Below are 18,751 nucleotides of genomic sequence, written 5' to 3'. Positions count from 1 at the left end.
TGCTTTGTGTTCAGTGTGGCCATTTCTTCCTGGAGAGCAGATTTTTCACTTCCTGTCATGTTAACCACACCCGAATAATCTTTACAGCTCACATCTGATGAGACTTGGACCAAGCAGGGGTGTGACGCATCATGAGCTGTGCGTTGTGCAATTCCAAAATGAAATATGTGCACAGTCATGGAGGCAAATGTTACATTTACAATCTATATTCGGATTGCATATCTAATCAGTATCAACTAAATAAATATCAACTTTGTTACACCTCACATTTTTAGTTAAGTTGCGCAATGTTATTTATAACATTTCCAAGATGTGAATACAACAAAAGCTTGATTATTGATAAATGTGTTAAATCTCTGATCTGGCAGCCATGGCCTGGGTTAGTAATGTAGGAAAGGAAGGATTGAGGGAGGTATGGTATAAACAATGAAATAAACTTTTAATTTGAATCTATAAACATTATGTACAGATACAAGAGTGACTGTAAATACATGCAAAATGTCACAAAGAAATAGACTGTACAAAAGAGAAGCACACAGTGACATAGCGAAACGTGTCCTCTGCTTTTAACCATCACACCTCGTGAGCAGTGGGCAGCCATGAAAGGCGCCGGGGGGGGCAGTGTGTGGGGACGGTGCTTTGTGGCACCTTGGTGGAACAGGATTCGAACCGGCAACCTTCTGATTACGGGGCCTCTTCCTTAACCGCTAGGCCACCACTGCCCCCACCAACAGACCCATGATCGCAGCCGATGTCATCTTATTGGATATGCCACTAGGCCTGTTTTCCCAATAAGTTATTTCCCAATAATCATTCCAGAATCAGGAGTACTGGCATGGGGTTACGTTTGGAAAGTGGTGAAACATCCCCACCTACTGGCGGACCGACGCATTGCATCAACAGTGTAACTCATTAGCAGCAGGATTCATAATTCAATTAACTGTGACGTTATTCTTCGCTCTGCTATTAAATAGTTTGGGGATTTTTTTTGTGAGACGTTTTCAAACATTTCTCAGGATCTGGTAACGTCACCGGTTATATTTCAAGGTCGAAATTACAGTCCAGCATCTGGAACCACATCTGGCCTTCTGCGTCCTGGGAGAAGCGGCGGAGGGAAGCAGGCTGGGTGCTGAAGGCGCCGTCGCCGTGCGCCTCCTGGGTCTGCTCCTGGCCACTCGGGAAGGCCTTGGAGAGCCACGCGTGCTCCTCCATCCTCAGGGTCTCCGTCAGCGCCCAGATGTAATTGTGGGCGAATCTCAGGGTCTCGATTTTGGTGAGCTTGCCCTCGTCCGGTGAGGTGGGCAGGACGCTCCGCAGCGCGTCCATGGCCGAGTTCAGGTTGTGCATGCGGTGCCGCTCCCTGTCGTTCGCCTTTACGCGCCGACTCGCCCGCCTGAGCCACGAACGCGGCGTCCTGGACGGGAAGCGTGGCGGTGGGCAGCTGGCGGGCGACATCCTTCTCCCTGCTGGAAAGGGTCAGGAGGGTCAGGAGAGTTAGACGTGCTGCTTTACTTTCCAGTTAACGGGATTCCGAGCGGGAATTAAACAGCCAATCAGGGCGGTCGGGGCGCGTCTTTAATTACTTCAACTTTAACCTTTTATCCTAAAACACTATAAATATTAACGACCAAAATGAAACAGATAAAAACAGCAGTTAACATAAAAAACTAAAACTAAATAAATCATTTTCCAGTGAAAATATGTGCTGCCATGGACGAAGGGGTGTGGAATGAAACCTTCCTTCTCACCTCCAAATGTCGCTTTCCCCGCAGCTTCCCCGCAGATGGCCCGATTCTGCTCGTCCCAGATCCAGCTCCTCTTATTCCTGCCCCGCACTGTCACCTTTATGTCGCATCCGAGCCTTGGCGCGGCTGAGGAGCGGCCAATCAGCGTTCGGGAAACGTCTTCCGAAACGCTGAGAGCAGCGTTCAGTGCCCTCGACATTAGTTTTTTATTAACTTACAGCCTTATTACAGTCAAAGGTGTAAAAGCGTCCCTCGCCAATCGTGCGTTCTGGGCCGCGGCCGGGTGTGTCAATATACTACATATATTTTACTTCTTTACCCTCAGCTCGATTTTTTTTTTTTGCTTAGCAGACACACCTTAACGAACAACGGTCATTATAATAAGAAGAACAATACCGCGTGGCTAGTTTTGTGTGATTTTGTAACGCACCGGACACTTGGACACCTTGGACACCTTGCGCGGGTCTCCAGTGCGCAGGAGGTTATTTCGCGTGTTGCTGCTCCTGGTACGGGGCGGCGTTATCGACAACGACCGCTTTCTTCCAAACGTTTTAACGCGTGAATAAAATCAAGCATCCTAAACGCGATCACAACCGTGCGGTTTTACAAAACGTTGCCACGTTAACGGTACCGACGTGCGCAAAGTGGCCGTGTCGTCGGGGTGAGGGGGCTTTCGTGGAGTCTCTTTTTTGGGATTCATCTGAGTGATTTCTTTAACAACAACAAAAAAAAACCCACTTTGCGCGTTTCAGACTACACGCGAGAACGTGTGCGTGGCGGCTGCCAGTGGGTGGGCTGTGCGTGCGCTCCGGAGCTCGCCGTTGGAGAGAGGAGGGGACGTGCGCGTTTTTTTCCCCTCTCAATCAGCGTCCAAGTGTCTTTAAAAAAAAAAAAAAACAGGAAGGGAAGGTTTGCTCTTCACCCGAGATCTTGATAGAACTGCGCCGTCCGCGTTTATTACAGAAGGCCACTTTACCACCTCCGTGTTTGCCGCCGAGGAACCTCTCGACTATTTTAACTAAATATGTGTTTTGGGGGGGCACGTGACGGCCATATGCTTTCAATAAAACGTACAAATATGGCCGAGAGATATGGGGTGTTGTCTTGCTGTTATAAAAGGCTCGAAACGGTCCCAAAGTAAACCCAATCGTGCCGCTTTACAAATAAGCACCGATGCCAAATCCATATTCGGCCGTCGCGGACAGGTGCGACTTCGACTGTCAGACCTGTCCCCACATTTTTTTTTTATCAGCTTCTTGGTAATATCCTGCTTGTTATGCAAAGTATGGGCAAACACTGGCGAGCAGTTGCTGTGGAAATGGCAGATATCCGAAAGTGATTTAACAACATTTAACAATAAAGCGGACCGACCTGGGAGCAGGTGATACGTGGCCCGAGCCCCGTGATTAATACTTCCTTTACTGCTTCACTTTACAATCTCGTGTAATTATTTATTAAGCGAAATCTAGTTCGTATTATTTTAGCAAACACGAGTACCAGGTGGGGCTTTATTTTCATCCTCAGCTTTTTTGTTTGAAGGACATTTGAAGAGGGCAATCAAAGACCAAAACTCGCTGACCAGATTGTTGCCATCCATTTGTTCCGAACGGGCAGACGAGCTATTGAATTCTTCCCTCTTGTTCAGACGAGGAAAAGAGCTGCACATAAAGAAGAAAAGGGAAAGTTCGCCCAGAGGGGAACAAAAACAACTTCGAAACATTTAATTGCAACCCGGATGCCATATGTACACCTCTCGTGCAAAGCCCAACAATGCCGGCGCTTTTCTGGAGTAGGACGTGCGCTCTTGGAGACGTGTGCGCTTTTGGAGAGGTGTGCGCACCGCGGCCAGGACGACCTCCGCGTGCACTTTATACGCCAAATAATGCGCTTTTAACGTGCTGCCGGGGTCCTTTTGAAAGGCGGGGCATTGTGCTCCAACGCATATGCTTTTGATGACTAAATTCTCCAATTATACCATAAGTGAATGGAAAGTAGCCTAGCCGCAAACGTCTGTTTTCTTTGTGCATTCGGGGGTCACCCACGTGAATCCAGTTACTTTTCATTCTTCTCTTTTGTAAGGTCCAACGTTTTTAGACTCTGGTTCAGAATCGAATAGCTGGTGACGTCATGTGGCGAAGAACTCACCTATTTGACCAAAATAAAAAATATATATATTTTTTGCATCCCGCACTGCTGCGAAGTGTAACAGCTCTCACAAATATCTCCATTTTATAATCACCTTTTATCATAAATATACCTCCATTTCATCATAAAGAGGAAGAGTGGAGGGGATGTTTCTCAAATAAGATCTTCACTATGTTAAGCATAGTTTATATTTTAATATTTTTATATCATTTAACTTCAAATACGTAGCTTATTCAAACGTCATTTGGGAATTCCAACTGACCTTTTCATTTAGAGTCATTAAAATTAATTTATTCATTTGCCACACATCCTAAAAAAATCATCCCTTCTCACACCTTTTCAAGATGATTGTCAATTGGCTTAGCTACTCCATCAGTGGCGACCTAGTGGTTAAGGAGGTGGACAGAAGGTTCATAGGTTCGAACCACTAAGCTCAAGGTGCCACTGAGGTCACCTCGGGCAATGCGCCGTCCCCTGACACTGCTCCTCGGGCACCTTTCAGGACTGCTCACAATTGGAGATGGGTTAAACACAGAGGACACTTTTCATTGTGTACACTGAGTGCCGAATGCTGTAGATCAGCATAGGACAAATAGTCACCTTTCACTTCAATTTCACCTGTCATACATCCCACATGATGCCACCCGTTGTAACAAGATAATCACTTGATGACCTTGATGAGTTTTGAATGGGAATGACACTGATCTGTATCATAGTTTGATGTGTTTGGTGGCTGCAGACCAATCAGAATGCCTGGCACTGAATATCATTAAAATGCGTGTTGTTGCATCCTTTCGCTACTTCACGGCAATGGTCTTACTTGATAACAGAGGGCTGTTTAAAAATATATTCAGATTTGAGGAACATGGCATGACATGTATTGGGATCCGTGTGTAGTGTTAAAAAAACTTTACATAAAACCTTGCACACTGACTCCCTCAGGTGGCCAGTCTGGCTCATAACAGGTTTCATGTCAGTGACATGTTCAACACATTCCACACCTCTCTACTATCACTCTACCGCAGACATTTATACACAGTAATCACATTAGTGTTAGCACACTTAAGTTAGTGATTTCCTATTTGCTCTGAATTTTAATTAAAAAAGTAAAAGTTCAGTTTGATATGACTAAAGAAGAAACACCATTTTCATTAGTTTAATTACCCCAAAAATGTAGACAATAACAGGGATAGCCCCAAATAATGAAAACTGACAATGTCAGTAGTGGGTGTTTCCACCATTTGCTGCAATGACAGCTTGACAGTGACGTCTCATGCTCCTCACTAGCCTCGTGATAATTACACGAGTGCTACACGCAGTTCTGCCAGGTCACGTGGGGGTGGGGCACGATCATTCAGTCTCTGCTTCAACTGGTACCAGACGTGCTCTGTGGGGTTCAGGTCAGGGTATGATGGACATACCATATGAGGCTCTCCAACTTCCTGAAGTCGAGCTGACAATTCTATGATGTCTATGAGGTAAGAACGTGGAGTGACTGAGCACAATGTACAATAACCAGGCACATTTGCGCTGACTGGTGATGCCTGCCCAGACTGTTGCACCTCCTCCACCCTTGGGACCATGTTGACATCAGCGTATCGCTCACCTTGCCTTGTCATGCAATTCTGACCGCCATCATTTCTGTGCAAGGTGGCCCGACACTCTGCATGACCACTGCTGCATTGTCCTGGTCACATGGTCTTGTGCCCACTGCAAATGTTCACGGCGGTGTCTGCAACAGTCATCTCGCATTGAAGCCAAGTGAAGCTGGTTTTAAAAAATTTCTCTGGAAACCCTAGAACCCTCGCATTTCGTAAACGGGCCTGCCACTGTGGTAGTTGCATAACAACGTCTGAGTGCACCTTAGGTTCTGGTCATCATAGCGGTCTGTCATGAACTCTGCCAGTAGTTCTGTATCCTGATGCAAGTCTGCTGATGACACTTTGAGACGCACCAAGTTCATGAGCAACATCTGACTGCCTGCTTCAGACCGAAGGCGTGCCATGGCCAGGTGACACTGCTTGTCCTTTAAGTGATGTTGTGTGTTCATGGCTGTTTGAATGATGAACTTGGAATGACTTACTGACAATACCAGCTTTTTATACCCACAGAATGTTGAAATTGATGCCACATTGAGAAAGGTTGTCTTTTGGTATTGGCCCCAATATAAGGCACATCTGTACACAATGAGACCTTTACATGGAGAACACAAAATTAGGTGTGTCTATCACCCCAATACAATTGCCCCCCTATCCCAAAAATTTCTGATGTGACACAAACACCGCATGACATCCACTAAGTCTCTCACAATATCTCAAACTTATTGTGAGTAGTGTGTGTGTGTGTGTGTGTAAGTGTGTATACACGCCTTGCATTAAAATAGAAACAATACGCAGAATTAATTCTTAATTGTAGTACTTATTATGCACTATTTCGTCAACAACGTCCCACACAACTTTTATTTTGAAACGCGTGCCCTTAATGTGATCCCGATCCACGGATCTCCGTGCAAATAAAACGAGGGCGCTTCGTCCCTGAGCGTCGCTCCGTGCGCCGTGTGCAGATCTATATATTCACGTCCCACCGTTTCCTCCGCGAAAAGGTCGATCCGGAGCACGTAGCGCTCTGCGCATGCGCACGCCGCGCACATGTCACACGCCCACGAGTCGCCATAGGCTGCTTTTTACCTTCTGGTCACTTCCTGATACAAGCTTGTGTCTGTGATTGTGTCATGACAGCGAGTGGCTCGGCCACAAAGAAAGTCCGACAAAGCCGCGGAGGAGCGACTCTCTGAGTTCCACAAAGTTCACTGGACAGCGGAGGAGATATTCTTTGTTCCGGGATTTGACCATGGACATGGACTACTGGGTGAGTGAGGAGATTTACAGCGTTTTCTCTTTTATTTCAGGCTTTTGGAGGCGGCTGGTCATGTACGCTGGTATGAAATCCAGAGATTCCTTTTTATTGACTTCGCTGAGTGAACGTGTCGGATGCTGCTTTTGTCGCGAATAATGACCATCAGGTCACATTCGGGTCATAATGAATCCCAAGTCCCCGCGCAGGGTGACAACGCGCACTCTTTATTGTGCATTAAGCAGTATGAATAAGGAAATCGTATTTCAAATATACACCATCAGCCTTCCTGTTCGACCCAATCTCGCAGGAAGATGGTTTTTAAATGGTGCCCAATGGAAGAGGACCAGTCGACCACATCGGTCTTACTGGAGAGACTTTGGGACCGGCTCCTGAGGAACATCTGCAAGTTCAGCACCCGCAAGTTCATCTGAGATGTTCATCAAGAAATCCGTTTTCCCACGGCGTGTGGACGACTGGAGAGTCGCGGCAGATCAGATCTCATTTCGTCTCTTTTCTTTTGACAACAAAGGCCTTCTCCACGGAGAATACGGAAAACGCAGCATCAGCACGGCCGCACGTCTCGCCCCGTGCCCGCACGTCGCCGCGTAATCTCAGCGCTTTATGGCTGATGGAAGGGGACGCGGCCCGATCCCTTGTCTCTGTTCACACCCGTTTGATGGAGGCCGTTCAGAGCCTGCATCCGCTTCAGCATGAATTATCCGTGCTGCCCGACCCTGTAAACTTGCCGATCCACTTGAAAAACCTGGCCAAACCTGCCAGAGTTCTTCTCCACAGCCGAATGGATTCACTTCACCTGGAGATGAATTGACTGCTTCGAGTGGTTATGTCACATGTGCCTTGTCATGATCGCTGTAGCTATCAGGACCTTTGGTTATTTAATCTGTGATCTGCACTTCTGCGTGTGGAACGTCACCTTCGTTGTTATCATTCACCGCTGCTCGGTCGTAAACTGCTGCCATTGGCTGATAGCAAGCTGAGCTTCACCGGAGTTGTGCTGGCTCACAGAAGGGATCCGTAAACCAAGGTTCGCTTTCGGCCGTCCTACGTGCCAACTGTGTTCACAGCGGTCACTTACACACGCTGCCGTGTAGGATGTTGTGCGGCGGATTGTGAGGTGTGATGATACAGATCTCTCCTCTGGTCTTGTAGGGGGCCTTGGATGTGTACAAGGAGATGATCCTCCTCTACGTGGAGGAAGGGCGCCGCCGGGCCAACTCTGCGTGCGCCGGCCTGGAGCCGTGGCAGATCATCACAGCCACGGTTCTATCCACTCTGGGTGCTGTTTGGGTCAAAGGGTTTCTGTTTCAGCAAGAGAGTAAGTACCTTGTCCCACCTGCTAATGAGAAACCCACCCCTGAACCTGGAAAAAAACCCAAAACCGGCATTGGCAGTAGGCCGTGTTTCTTTCTAATTGCATCAAGTACAGACTTTTGGGCCGTGTGGGTTTGGCAAATTTGGCTAGGAAGCCTAAGCTTGTGTAGGGTCACAGGTCATCTCGAACCGGCAACCTTCTGATTACGGGTCCATTTCCTTCCCGCCAGGCCACCACTGTATATTGCTGTAAAATATTTTATTCAGCTCTTTATGTATCAGTAACAACAATTTGAGATTCTTCTTACAGCCGAGGGGCCGGGTCCGCTCTTCAGTTGTATGAAATGCCCGTCACCACCTGATGCAGCCATGACAAAAACCACATCCGGGTATCTGCCACGCTCGTGGTAAATGTAAAAGTCTTGAATGGAACTGGGCACATTCTGATCTCAGATATCACTACATTAGGTCAGAGTTCACCTTGAGCGCCGTTGCTGGTGATGCCTTGTGAACACAGAGGGCACAAGTTCTCGAACCCTGTATCAGATTTAGAGTTGTAGTTTATCCAGAGACATCAGTGAATGTGTCCCCTGCGCTATTACTTACTAGTGCAAGGTGTCTTTTAAACAAAGTTGAAAAATTGAGTACGGGTGCGGTATTGGGGCTCAATCCCAATGATCCACATAGTCAACTGGCTTTTTATATTTTTGATGCTGAATTCGCTCAATCAGGGAATCTTTATAACTGAATTAAATAACTATCCTGATAACAGGCGCGTTTATGGTCCAGATAACCAGTGGATTCTGCACCATTTGTACAACGCGTCCCCTTAGACTGAGAAGAAACCCGAGCCCTCGCGATAACAGTGGTTGTCAGTTTTCGTAAGATGCTGAGTGCAGGAAAAGTTGACGTGTCTGACCCGTCTGTGCTCCTGTTCCTCAATTCGCAGGTCTGACGTCAAGAATGAAGAAGCAGTGCTTCAGACTCGTCAGGAAAATACCGTTTGTTGGCTCAACTGTACGTGCTTCACTCTTGCCCTCTTTGTTAAGTAACGCCTGGAAACACGATTGCTTGAGGCGGGGAGAGAGTGAGCAGAAACCTTTCTCCCGGTTTACATCACAACCATGTGATAAAGGCAGGGTTACTTCAGGACGTTGTCTTCCAGACAATAACTCGGCCCTTATCTGGCTTCAGCGTTTCATTTCTGTTTTTTTTCCCCTGCTGTTGAATAGCATTTCGTGTTTGGTAACGTTTTGCTGAATACAATTGAAGTTAGACTTGAATTGAGGAGTGCTGGGACATTATGCAGATCTGTATTGAAATGTACATGTTCGAAATAGTCTTACACTCACTGATTTATTACTGACTAGACCTGTTATAAATGTTATTATGTGGCCTGCTTTACTTTTATCAGAAAAGAAAGCACTGGTTACTTGACATTACTTGAAAATCATGAATAAGGACCTGTGAAAATGCTGTATTGTCTTTCTATATTTTTATTTCTTCTGACGTTTAATACATTTGCCAAAATGTGACTTCTTTTTTTATAAATAAAAAAAAAAAAAAAAAAAACTTTGTTATTGGCTTAAAACTGAATCCTCAGCCTCTCGTCTCATCCTCATCTCTTTTGACAGATCCAGGCGCAGCTGAACAAGGCTCTGGATCACATGTCTGTCAGTCTGTGCACGTTGAAAGAGGGTATGAGCTACGCCAAGCACCTTCCAGCCCAAGGCCTCAGCCAGAAGCAGGTCCTGGAATGCATCCGAGAGTACCAGTCTCTGAGTGAGCAGAAGTAGAATATTTCAATTGAGATGGACCGTGGTGATTTGGCTGCATTTATATGTTGTATGTTTGTTGTAATTGAATGATGTGCTGCCAGGTACAGTTGTTGTGGGGAAATGGCTATGGCAGTGTCCCGGTACAAGAAGTGACTTAATATGTGATTAATTAAAATCAGTACATGGCACAGTTTGTCACAGGTCCGGTGGCGCGGCTGCAGCGTGGCTACAGTCTGCCTCATTGTCAATTCCAGCTGGTGTGTGTTAAACCCTCAAAGCGCTCTGTGCGTTGTCGAATTCTCTGTTGATCAGCTGAAGTTGACTGGGAGAAAGGCCGGGTGTCTGGTGCCGTGTACTGGGGGGACGAGACGCTCACACAGCTCCTGGTCAAGGTACTGCTGCAGTGATTTCTGTAATCCCCATTCTCGCCACCACTTTAATAAAAGTTTTTTTTTACGTTTTCTTTATTGTCTGTCAGGTGTATGGCGACTTTGCCTGGACTAATCCTCTCCACCCGGATCTCTTTCCTGGAGTTCGCAAGATGGAGGCAGAGGTGGTGCGCATGACATGCAATCTCTTCAATGGCGGACCGGAGTCATGTGGCACAGTCAGTAGTCACCACAACACTTAATTATGTAATAAATGAAGCCTTATTTCAGTAAAGCCTCCTGGGTCTTTCCTCCAGGTGACATCAGGAGGAACCGAGAGCATTCTGATGGCCTGCAAGGCATACAGGGATATGGCCTATGAAAGGGGGATCAAGCACCCTGAAATGTAAGCCCAAATTGTCAAAAACGTGGCAAAAGCCCAAACCTGTTGATTCTGTTAATTATATATTGCAGCAGAATAGGCTATGCAACCTACTGTCAAATTAATTTATAATTATGTGTATTTATTATTTAAAATATAGCTTATTAATAACATTAATCTATTTGAAGATCATAATTATTATTTTTTTATAAATATAGCATTGCGCCCCTCAGTGTGCACGCCGCCTTTGAAAAGGCAGCACATTACTTTGGGATGAAGCTCATCCATGTACCTTTGGATAAGAAGACCATGAAAGTAGATGTTAAGGTAAATACTGTGTGTTGACATTCCATTTAAAGTCAAAATCTTTGTGTTACTTGGTAAAATATTAGTCCTACTGACTGAATGTTGTTTTTTTTGCCTAACATGATTGAGAGAGAAATTAGCAATAATATAAAATAGAATTGTTAAATGTTTTAGTGTTAAATAGTTAGTGAAATCACATTACGTTGTTCGTAATTTTTCTGCTCAAGGCTATGAAGCGGGCCATCAGTAGGAACACAGCCATGCTGGTTTGCTCTGCTCCTGGGTTTCCCCACGGAGCAATGGACCCCATTGAGGAAGTTGGAAAGGTGACCACAGTCTTTTGTTTCTTGTGCTCTTGGGTTTTATATTTCAAGGAAAAAGATTCTGTGTGCAAGCGTCATCTGGTACAACTGTTCTACGTTAGTTCTACGTTAGTATCTACACTACAGACCGTTAAGATTTACGAGAAAAAAAGTAGAAATCCTAAGTGACTGGTGTAATGTTATGGATATGAAACTTTTGTCCCAATAACCACCCCATGTCTTTACCACAACACTCACAGATTGTCTGCATCCTTTCCAAGCCTTTGTGGCTTAACAACATTTTTCTAAAGACTATAACATTATAACAGTCTGTTAAATTTAAGTGCATCAAATGTTTTCATGTAATAACATTTTGAAAAATCATTGATTACAGTGTTGATTACAGTTCTTGATTACACTGTGTAGTGATTATACACTGTATGTAATTCAGCATACTGGAATGGTGACTAATATTTCTCAGGCCTTGCTATTTAATGCTGGCTGTCTAAAATATATATATTTTATATTCTTGTAGTTGTGTGTTGAAATATCTTATCTAATTTATTAATTACTTTAATATTAATGTCCCTACTGCAGCTTGCTGAAAAGTACAACATCCCCTTGCACGTGGATGCCTGTCTGGGTGGATTCCTGATCGTCTTCATGGATAAAGCAAAATTAGCACTTGCGCCATTTGACTTCCGTGTCAAAGGGGTGACCAGCATTTCAGCAGACACGCATAAGGCAAGTGAAGTGGGTTCTGGGCATTCTAATCAATCTGAATATCGCCAGTGATTTTTATTGGCCTAATTTGCTCTTCATTTTTAGTATGGCTATGCCCCAAAAGGCTCATCAGTGGTGCTCTACAGAAACAAGACCTATCGCCATTACCAGTTCTTCGTTGCCCCCGATTGGCAGGGGGGTATCTATGCGTCCCCGTCTGTGGCTGGCTCCAGACCCGGGGGCATCATCGCTGCTTGTTGGGCCACCATGATGTACATGGGTGAGAATGGCTATGTAGAAACCACCAGGAAGATCATTCAGACTTCACGCACTATTGAAGCAGGGTGAGTCTGCTCGTCTGCTTTTGGTCTGGTTCAATCTTTATTTACAACTGATATTATCGAGCTTCTGTCCGGTTGTCAGGATCCGTAAAGTAGAGGGCGTCTATGTATTAGGGAAGCCTGAGGTGTCTGTGGTGGCGATAGCGTCAGATGTCTTCGACATCTTCCGCTTGTCCAATGCTCTTACATCAAAGGGATGGAATCTGAACACCCTGCAGTTCCCATCCAGGTACGTCTGAAATTCCTGCTCAAATCAGGCAATTGTTTTCTATTCTAAGTACTCAGATAAAATCAAAAGAATAGTTCATGCTTTTCATTTGGTGATGTTAAATGCTCTGAGATGTTTTCAGTAACTCAGAAGTGCAGTTAGTGCTGGGACAAGCTGGATTTTGTGGCTTTTAAGAGGCTGTTTAGTCTATCAGAATGAAATCTCAAAGCTGTAGCTACTACAGTCTTTTTATTGAAAGCAACTCCAAAATAATCGCCAAACTCTACATTAACCCTTAAATTACTCAGTCAACAGAAAGCCATACATGTATTCCTGGTAGCTCAGATGAGGTGATACTGTGAACTGCGCTTGTGCTCCACAGCATTCACATCTGTGTCACAGTGCTGCACACCAAGCCTGGGGTCGCTGAGCAGTTCATCAGCGATGTGAAGGAGCAGGTGGCCATCATCATGAAGAATCCAAAGGAGAAAACCACAGGGATGGTACGAGATATTGATGCATGTTTTTGGGTGATGTTAGGGCTTTATGCCACTGGATTTTACTTGTACTGTATTGGCACAAATATTAGTGGGCCCCAGTTTTCCAGAGTAATTAAAAGAAACTTGTTAAAAAATATCATATTTGGCAAGATTAACCTGCATGGCATTTTTTACCAGGGCTGTGAATGTAAGATGACCACCCTTCCAGATGCATGATTTTTTTATTTATTTTTTTTTTTACATTTTTTGTTCTTGTAGGGAGCAATCTACGGCATGGCCCAGTCCATCCCTGACCGGTCGATGGTGAAGGAGGTCTCTTGTGGTTTTCTGGACTGCCTTTACAGCACAGAGGCTCCCAAAGCCCACAACAACCATATGAACGGCAAAGCCCACTGATAGTCTCGAGTAGTTCAGATGGGCACATTTTGGTTTTCTCCCATAGAAACATTCGCCCTTAACCCCTGCCTGTTTTTAAATCCACTGTCTCCTAATGGCCAGTGTCTTGAAAGCACAGTTCAGTGTGACTGAAACCTCTTTAAGATTCAGTTGTTTAGAGATTTCAGGGTTCTGCTAGACCGTGAATGAATGAATGAATTAATTAATTCCTGATACCTCATCCTGCAAACACTTCGGCCCAGACCATCAGGTTTAGTACAAAAAAGCCGTCCAGGTAGACCTCACACCTTTGACTTCTTGTACAATCTGGTTAAAGTGAATCTTGTTGCCTTTTCATATGACCCACTACCTAATTTTTAACCACTCCTGCTTCACAGGGTATAAATATGTAATAATTCAGTGCAGTACCACCACACCTGGCTCGGTGAAGTTGACTGATCATCACTTTGCTCCATGGTGCTGCTGAATCTAAACCCTGTAACGGTTTTCTGTGGTCTAACGCGCCTGTGGCGATCAACTCGGCTCTACTAACTACCTCACTGCACTGAAGCTAAGCACAGTAGACTCTACCAATCACACAACCCCTAAACATTTTTTATTTCATTTGAAGCCTTTATTCCACTTGCCGAAGCATTTTTAATGGTTTTGCTTATAGCCGGCTTTGCTAAAATCTTTTGGCATTAACTTGTCATGATCTCTGCAATAATTGATTTTTTACCACGCTCCCTTTTAGCTGAAAAACCAATGCAGTGGGCTATTGTCTGAGTCTGAGTTGTTTTTTTTTTTATCTGCAGCCATAAAGGGAATTTATTATTAAAAAAATGTTGTAGGTTGATTTTAAGGACGTAACATCACAGTACCACTGAATCATGATGCTAGGCCTTATTTTTTTAAGCATTAATTATAATTTGCAACCACTGTGTGTGTGTGTAAATATATATATGTACATTTTATCCATCACTAATGTAATATCACATTTCAGTATTTTCGGTTTTTGTTTTTGAGTGGCATTTTATTTGTTAACCGTAACACTGATGTTATGGCTTCGGCAGGCGATGGTTTCATACCACTGAAAGAAATCTTGACTAGTGAAGACTACAGGGAGTCCATAATGTATTATTATTTTTAAGCAAACAGCTCTTTCAATAACCTCCAGTTTTGTCTTTGAACGCATTTCAACTAACCAGACATTTCCCCTATGCAAAGATTAAATGCAACCCTATCTGTCTGAAGCACCTTATACTCCTGGAAAAGAAAGGCCATACCCGCTATAGATCTGCAGGTTTTAACAGCACATGCATAGCAGTAGCACAGCATTCACCCGTTTGCCTTCCTTAGCCATGAATTGGTGTTCGCTCTAGGGCTAACAGTATGTATGGGTAAAGATCCACCTCAGGAATAGTGCTTTACCAGACCAGTTCTGCGCTATTTGATATGTAATTGTTTGTTCCTTTTAAGTCATTAAAGGTTTTTTTGGAAACAAATGCTTTTCTGGGCTTTACAGATGTTCTTGTGGTTCCCACTGGCACTGCACTGGCTTATTTTTCAGGGCAGGGAAACACCTTGAAGGCACAAGATTAAAACAATTGGTCCAAAAATATACCATCTCCACACAGGAAGCTTGATCCAACAACACAACCTTTAAAGAGCATGTGTGTGTGTAAACCTCCAGCTGGAACTTTCTCCTCAGCGAGTACAGCAAAGTCCAGGTTTCACCGTGGGGTTTTTGACAGGAAGGCCAGTTGGGACTGAATGTCATTTATTTGATTGAAGAAAGGAAGACTGAAACATGTGTAGAATTTTTATTTTGCTTTCATACAAGTAAAAAATAAATCACAACAGATCTCATTTCACAGGCACAATAATGTGACATTACATAGAACTAAGGCACATCATTTCTAATATACAGTAGTTTTTAAAAAATGGAATCTGAGGCCAGGGGAAATTGGACTTACTATAATACTTTTGTGCCACCACACAAACTAGTGAAGGTGTTCCAGTTTGTAGACTGGAACTTTGAAGTTCAGGTTTACAGTATACGGGGTAGGATTTCTGCTCCAGAGTTCAGCTGGCAATGGTCCCGTTCCGAAACCTTTTTGGGCAAAATTTTCTAAAGAAATCTAAGGCAGTCAAAACTACTAAAGTAAAATGATTAACTGCAATTAATCACTTAATACCATTCACAAATAGAGCTGCATGGGAAGTAGTTAACAAATGTTGTTTGTGTCCTATAAAAGAACTGCCTGACAATCTATTTACTGGCATTTAATCAAAAATACATTTTAACCAATTACTTCCAATTAATTACTTTGTTTTGAGCAGCCACAGGTGGTTTCAGGTCATATATGCAGCAGAACAGGAACTGTGCTTTTTTTTTTTTTTTAATCCATTTAAAAAAGGCATTTTGAAACACCCTCTTTTCATAAAAGTTACCAGTGGTCAGGAGAGCAGTGGCCACACTGTCTGTCGACTTTTGCCTCTCAGAAAACAGACATCTGGTCTATGAAGTTTGCCAAATCGATGTCACGTTGCGACAGTCCCCCACATTCGTGTGTGCTCAGAGTGATCTGGACCTTAGCGGAACATGAGAACCATTCATTAATACGAAAGCCTTGAGTATTATGGACTTAATATACAAAAATGTACATACAAATGCTAACTACCTTGTTGTAGACATTAAACCACTCAGGGTGATGATCCATCTTCTCAGCCTGCAGTGCTACTCGAGACATGAAGCCAAAAGCCTGACAGACGAAATGGTATAAATATAAAACACAACTACAAAAAAATACAGGAAACATCCATCTACATCTGTCTTTATCCACCTGGTTGAAGTCTTTAAAGATGAACTCCTTGTAGATGGCATCTCTGCCAACCACCTCCACCCACTGTCCACCATTATGCAGTGTTGAAAGCCATTGTTCTCTCTGCTCAGGACTCAAGATCTGAATTTTACCAGCCTAAAAAAAATTTAAATTGCTCATAATAACTGATTGAATTTACATTTACAGCATTTATCAGACACAGTTAGAGGGACAGCCCCCCCTGGTCACATTCTGGGTTAAAGGTCAATCTCAGGGACACAATGGTAGTAAGTGGGGATTGAATTTGTGACTTTGTGGTCTTCTGGTTCATAGGCGAGTGTATTACACACTAGGCTACGACCACCCCTATCCTGACACATTTTAAACGTATAATTTTTAAAACTACATACTGTGCGAGTTAAACGCTGTAGCTGTTTACTTGAAAATGCTATTAAAAAAAAAAAAAAAACTAAAACAAAATGAGAGGGGCAGCGTCTGAAAGAGCCACTGTGATTGGTTGTAGAAAGCTGCATCTGGAACCAATGATGCCTCCTATCCTTCACTTTTAAGAGGCTTTACTGTTCTGCTGGTCACTTCAGTGACATTCCTGCTGCTCGTTCTCACATGATTCTCACAAGAGCAGAAGGGCATGTTGTTCTTTAGTGATGTTATATTAAAGATGCCACACCAGAACATTTAAAAAGGAAGGCACGTCAAGACAGAGCACATTTAAGAGAATAAAGCATTATTTTGATCATAATTTTAATTGAATAAACTGGATTACTTCTCATTATGTCATGTTTTGTTGAATTTTTTTTTCCACAAACAATACTTTTACACTTTTGTCATAGGTGTAAATATGTTCAAATACGTTCAGGTTAAAGTTTAAAAGGAAAGGACCAGGTTGTCCCTTTAGTGCCTTTGTCCCTTTAGGCACTAATCTGCCCTTTGGGCGGAAAAAAGCAGCACAAAACAAATGTCACAATGAAGCCCCCACTGCTGATAAAGCTCAGTGACTTCAGCAGGCACCATAGCAACAAGTTAATCCGTTACATGCCTACTAATGTCTCTCGGGGCTTACAAATCGCAGGCGTTGTTGTAGTTGTCTCCTCTCGGCTTCTCATGCACACAAGCAAACACACAATTACCATTTATAAATCGAAATGTAATATAATACAAATGTGTACATATGCATATCTAACCAGAACATTGCAAATGATACACAATCCATGCATGAAGCATTATTACCACACTAGAATTCATTTCCTGTAAATGTGTGGCAGTCAGTGATGTCCATACCATACCATGGTTGAAGCTGTTGTCTGGGCCACCGAGATCCTCACTGCTCCTGCCTCGGTTCCGCTGACTGAGACCTGCCAGTGCAGGCAGCTGCAATTCATCCCGAGGACCACACAGCCGGGGCTGTCCTGAGACGTGCCTGAATGAAAAGAAATGGTCGAGGCGGGGCTCATGCCTACAAAAGCCAGAAGAAAAAAATATATATGTATGTATATATGTATATACATATATATATATATACATACATATATGTTTTTTTCTTCTGGCTTTTATATATGTATATGTGTGTGTGTATAGAAAATTTTATCAAAGCATTTCGCATTTACTTTATATATATATGTGTCTGTGTGTGTGTGTGTATGTGTTTATATGACATAGTAAATGCGAAATGCTTTGATAAAATTTTCTAGATTCCCTAGAATGCTGTGCAACATTGAGGGCCCTTGGTTTCAGAGCTGTTGGCTGTGATTTATCTCACCCAATCCAATTGCTCATTTCACTGACTGTGCATTGAGTGAGGGACAATTTGTAAAAGTAAAAGTAATTGAGTTTCTGCACCCGAGCGGATCGCTCAAACATCAAAGAATGCATCTGAGGAAGTAAGCCGCAGCCCCAGAAGAGTAAAGGAAGTGGCGATCAATAATTAAGCTCAACAGAGGTCCACTGTATTCAGCCGCAGCAGCAGAAATTGGCCTTCATTAACACCTTTATTTCTGAAACACACATCTAATAAGCACATAAGAATGAATTGTAAATAGGTTAGCCTTATGAAGGATTTCTTGAAGTCTACAGAACTACGAAGAACGAAAGCTACCTTCAGCCATGCAGTTGACAGGTCACAGGCTGTGTGTCATGCAATAAAGTTTATTCTCTCCCCACAATACACTTTGAACTCAGTTTATATAACTGCACATCATAAACTCAGCCGGTCTGCAGTGTGCAGAAATGGCAGCTGGAGTCCTGAGAAACGTGTTCCCGGTGCTTGTTTTTGCACTTTGTGGGCTTTGTGAAGAAACGTCTGGTGAGCGCAAACCATGAGAATAGGAAGACAATCGTGAATATGAGTGTTTTGTAAAATACAGATTATATTATTCCAGATTGTGTTAATTGCTTGAGTGTTGTATGATTTTGGGGGAAATGGGAAAGGGCTTAGAACACAATTTTAAGAGACTGATGTATGATCCTACAGAAATGATAGTTGGTGTTGTAGACACCCGAAAGAGACGTTATACTTAATGCATAGAAATCAAATGAAGAACAACATAA

At 43.5% G+C, this 18,751-nt stretch overlaps 2 protein-coding genes across 3 annotated transcripts; one reads left to right on the top strand and one right to left on the bottom strand.

Moving 5' to 3' along the window:
- Positions 1–6,571: 6,571 nt before the first annotated feature.
- Positions 6,572–14,866, top strand: sgpl1 (sphingosine-1-phosphate lyase 1). Of its 2 annotated transcripts, XM_028989209.1 has the most exons (14): positions 6,572–6,758; positions 7,917–8,082; positions 9,028–9,095; positions 9,713–9,860; positions 10,169–10,248; positions 10,335–10,463; positions 10,542–10,630; positions 10,825–10,933; positions 11,140–11,238; positions 11,812–11,958; positions 12,043–12,281; positions 12,361–12,507; positions 12,869–12,989; positions 13,245–14,866. In XM_028989209.1, the coding sequence occupies exons 1-14, from the start codon at positions 6,741–6,743 to the stop codon at positions 13,380–13,382; spliced, it is 1,698 nt and encodes a 565-aa protein (XP_028845042.1). In that variant the 5' UTR covers positions 6,572–6,740; the 3' UTR covers positions 13,383–14,866. The 2 variants fall into 2 exon arrangements, with proteins under 2 accessions (XP_028845042.1, XP_028845043.1); XM_028989210.1 differs by lacking the exons at positions 7,917–8,082; positions 9,028–9,095 and having other exon boundaries at positions 6,573–6,758.
- A 304-nt stretch (positions 14,867–15,170) lies between these two features.
- pcbd1 (pterin-4 alpha-carbinolamine dehydratase/dimerization cofactor of hepatocyte nuclear factor 1 alpha) lies at positions 15,171–17,612 on the bottom strand. Its single transcript, XM_028989521.1, has 4 exons — positions 17,491–17,612; positions 16,208–16,342; positions 16,046–16,126; positions 15,171–15,955 (listed from the first exon to the last, which is right to left on the bottom strand). Exons 1-4 carry the CDS (start codon positions 17,584–17,586, stop codon positions 15,863–15,865), a joined length of 405 nt encoding a protein of 134 aa, XP_028845354.1. The 5' UTR covers positions 17,587–17,612; the 3' UTR covers positions 15,171–15,862.
- Positions 17,613–18,751: the final 1,139 nt, after the last annotated feature.

This window comes from Denticeps clupeoides, chromosome 8 (assembly GCF_900700375.1).
Source record: "Denticeps clupeoides chromosome 8, fDenClu1.1, whole genome shotgun sequence".
NCBI lineage: Eukaryota > Metazoa > Chordata > Actinopteri > Clupeiformes > Denticipitidae > Denticeps > Denticeps clupeoides.
Note: the sequence above shows the minus strand (reverse complement) of the source record. Positions and strands in the feature narration are given on the sequence as shown.

Bases quoted from the DNA above. Each gene is read 5' to 3' on its own strand.
- sgpl1 (XM_028989209.1), top strand. The intron at 10,249-10,334 runs GTACTGCTGCAG...ATTGTCTGTCAG, and splicing joins TCACACAGCTCCTGGTCAAG to GTGTATGGCGACTTTGCCTG. The intron at 12,990-13,244 runs GTACGAGATATT...TTGTTCTTGTAG, and splicing joins AGGAGAAAACCACAGGGATG to GGAGCAATCTACGGCATGGC.
- pcbd1 (XM_028989521.1), bottom strand. From the start codon at position 17,586: ATGAATTGCAGCTGCCTGCACTGGCAGGTCTCAGTCAGCGGAACCGAG. The intron at 16,343-17,490 runs GTATGGTATGGA...AATTTTTTTTAG, and splicing joins AGACAACAGCTTCAACCATG to GCTGGTAAAATTCAGATCTT. The intron at 15,956-16,045 runs GTAGTTAGCATT...TGTTCCGCTAAG, and splicing joins GGTTTAATGTCTACAACAAG to GTCCAGATCACTCTGAGCAC.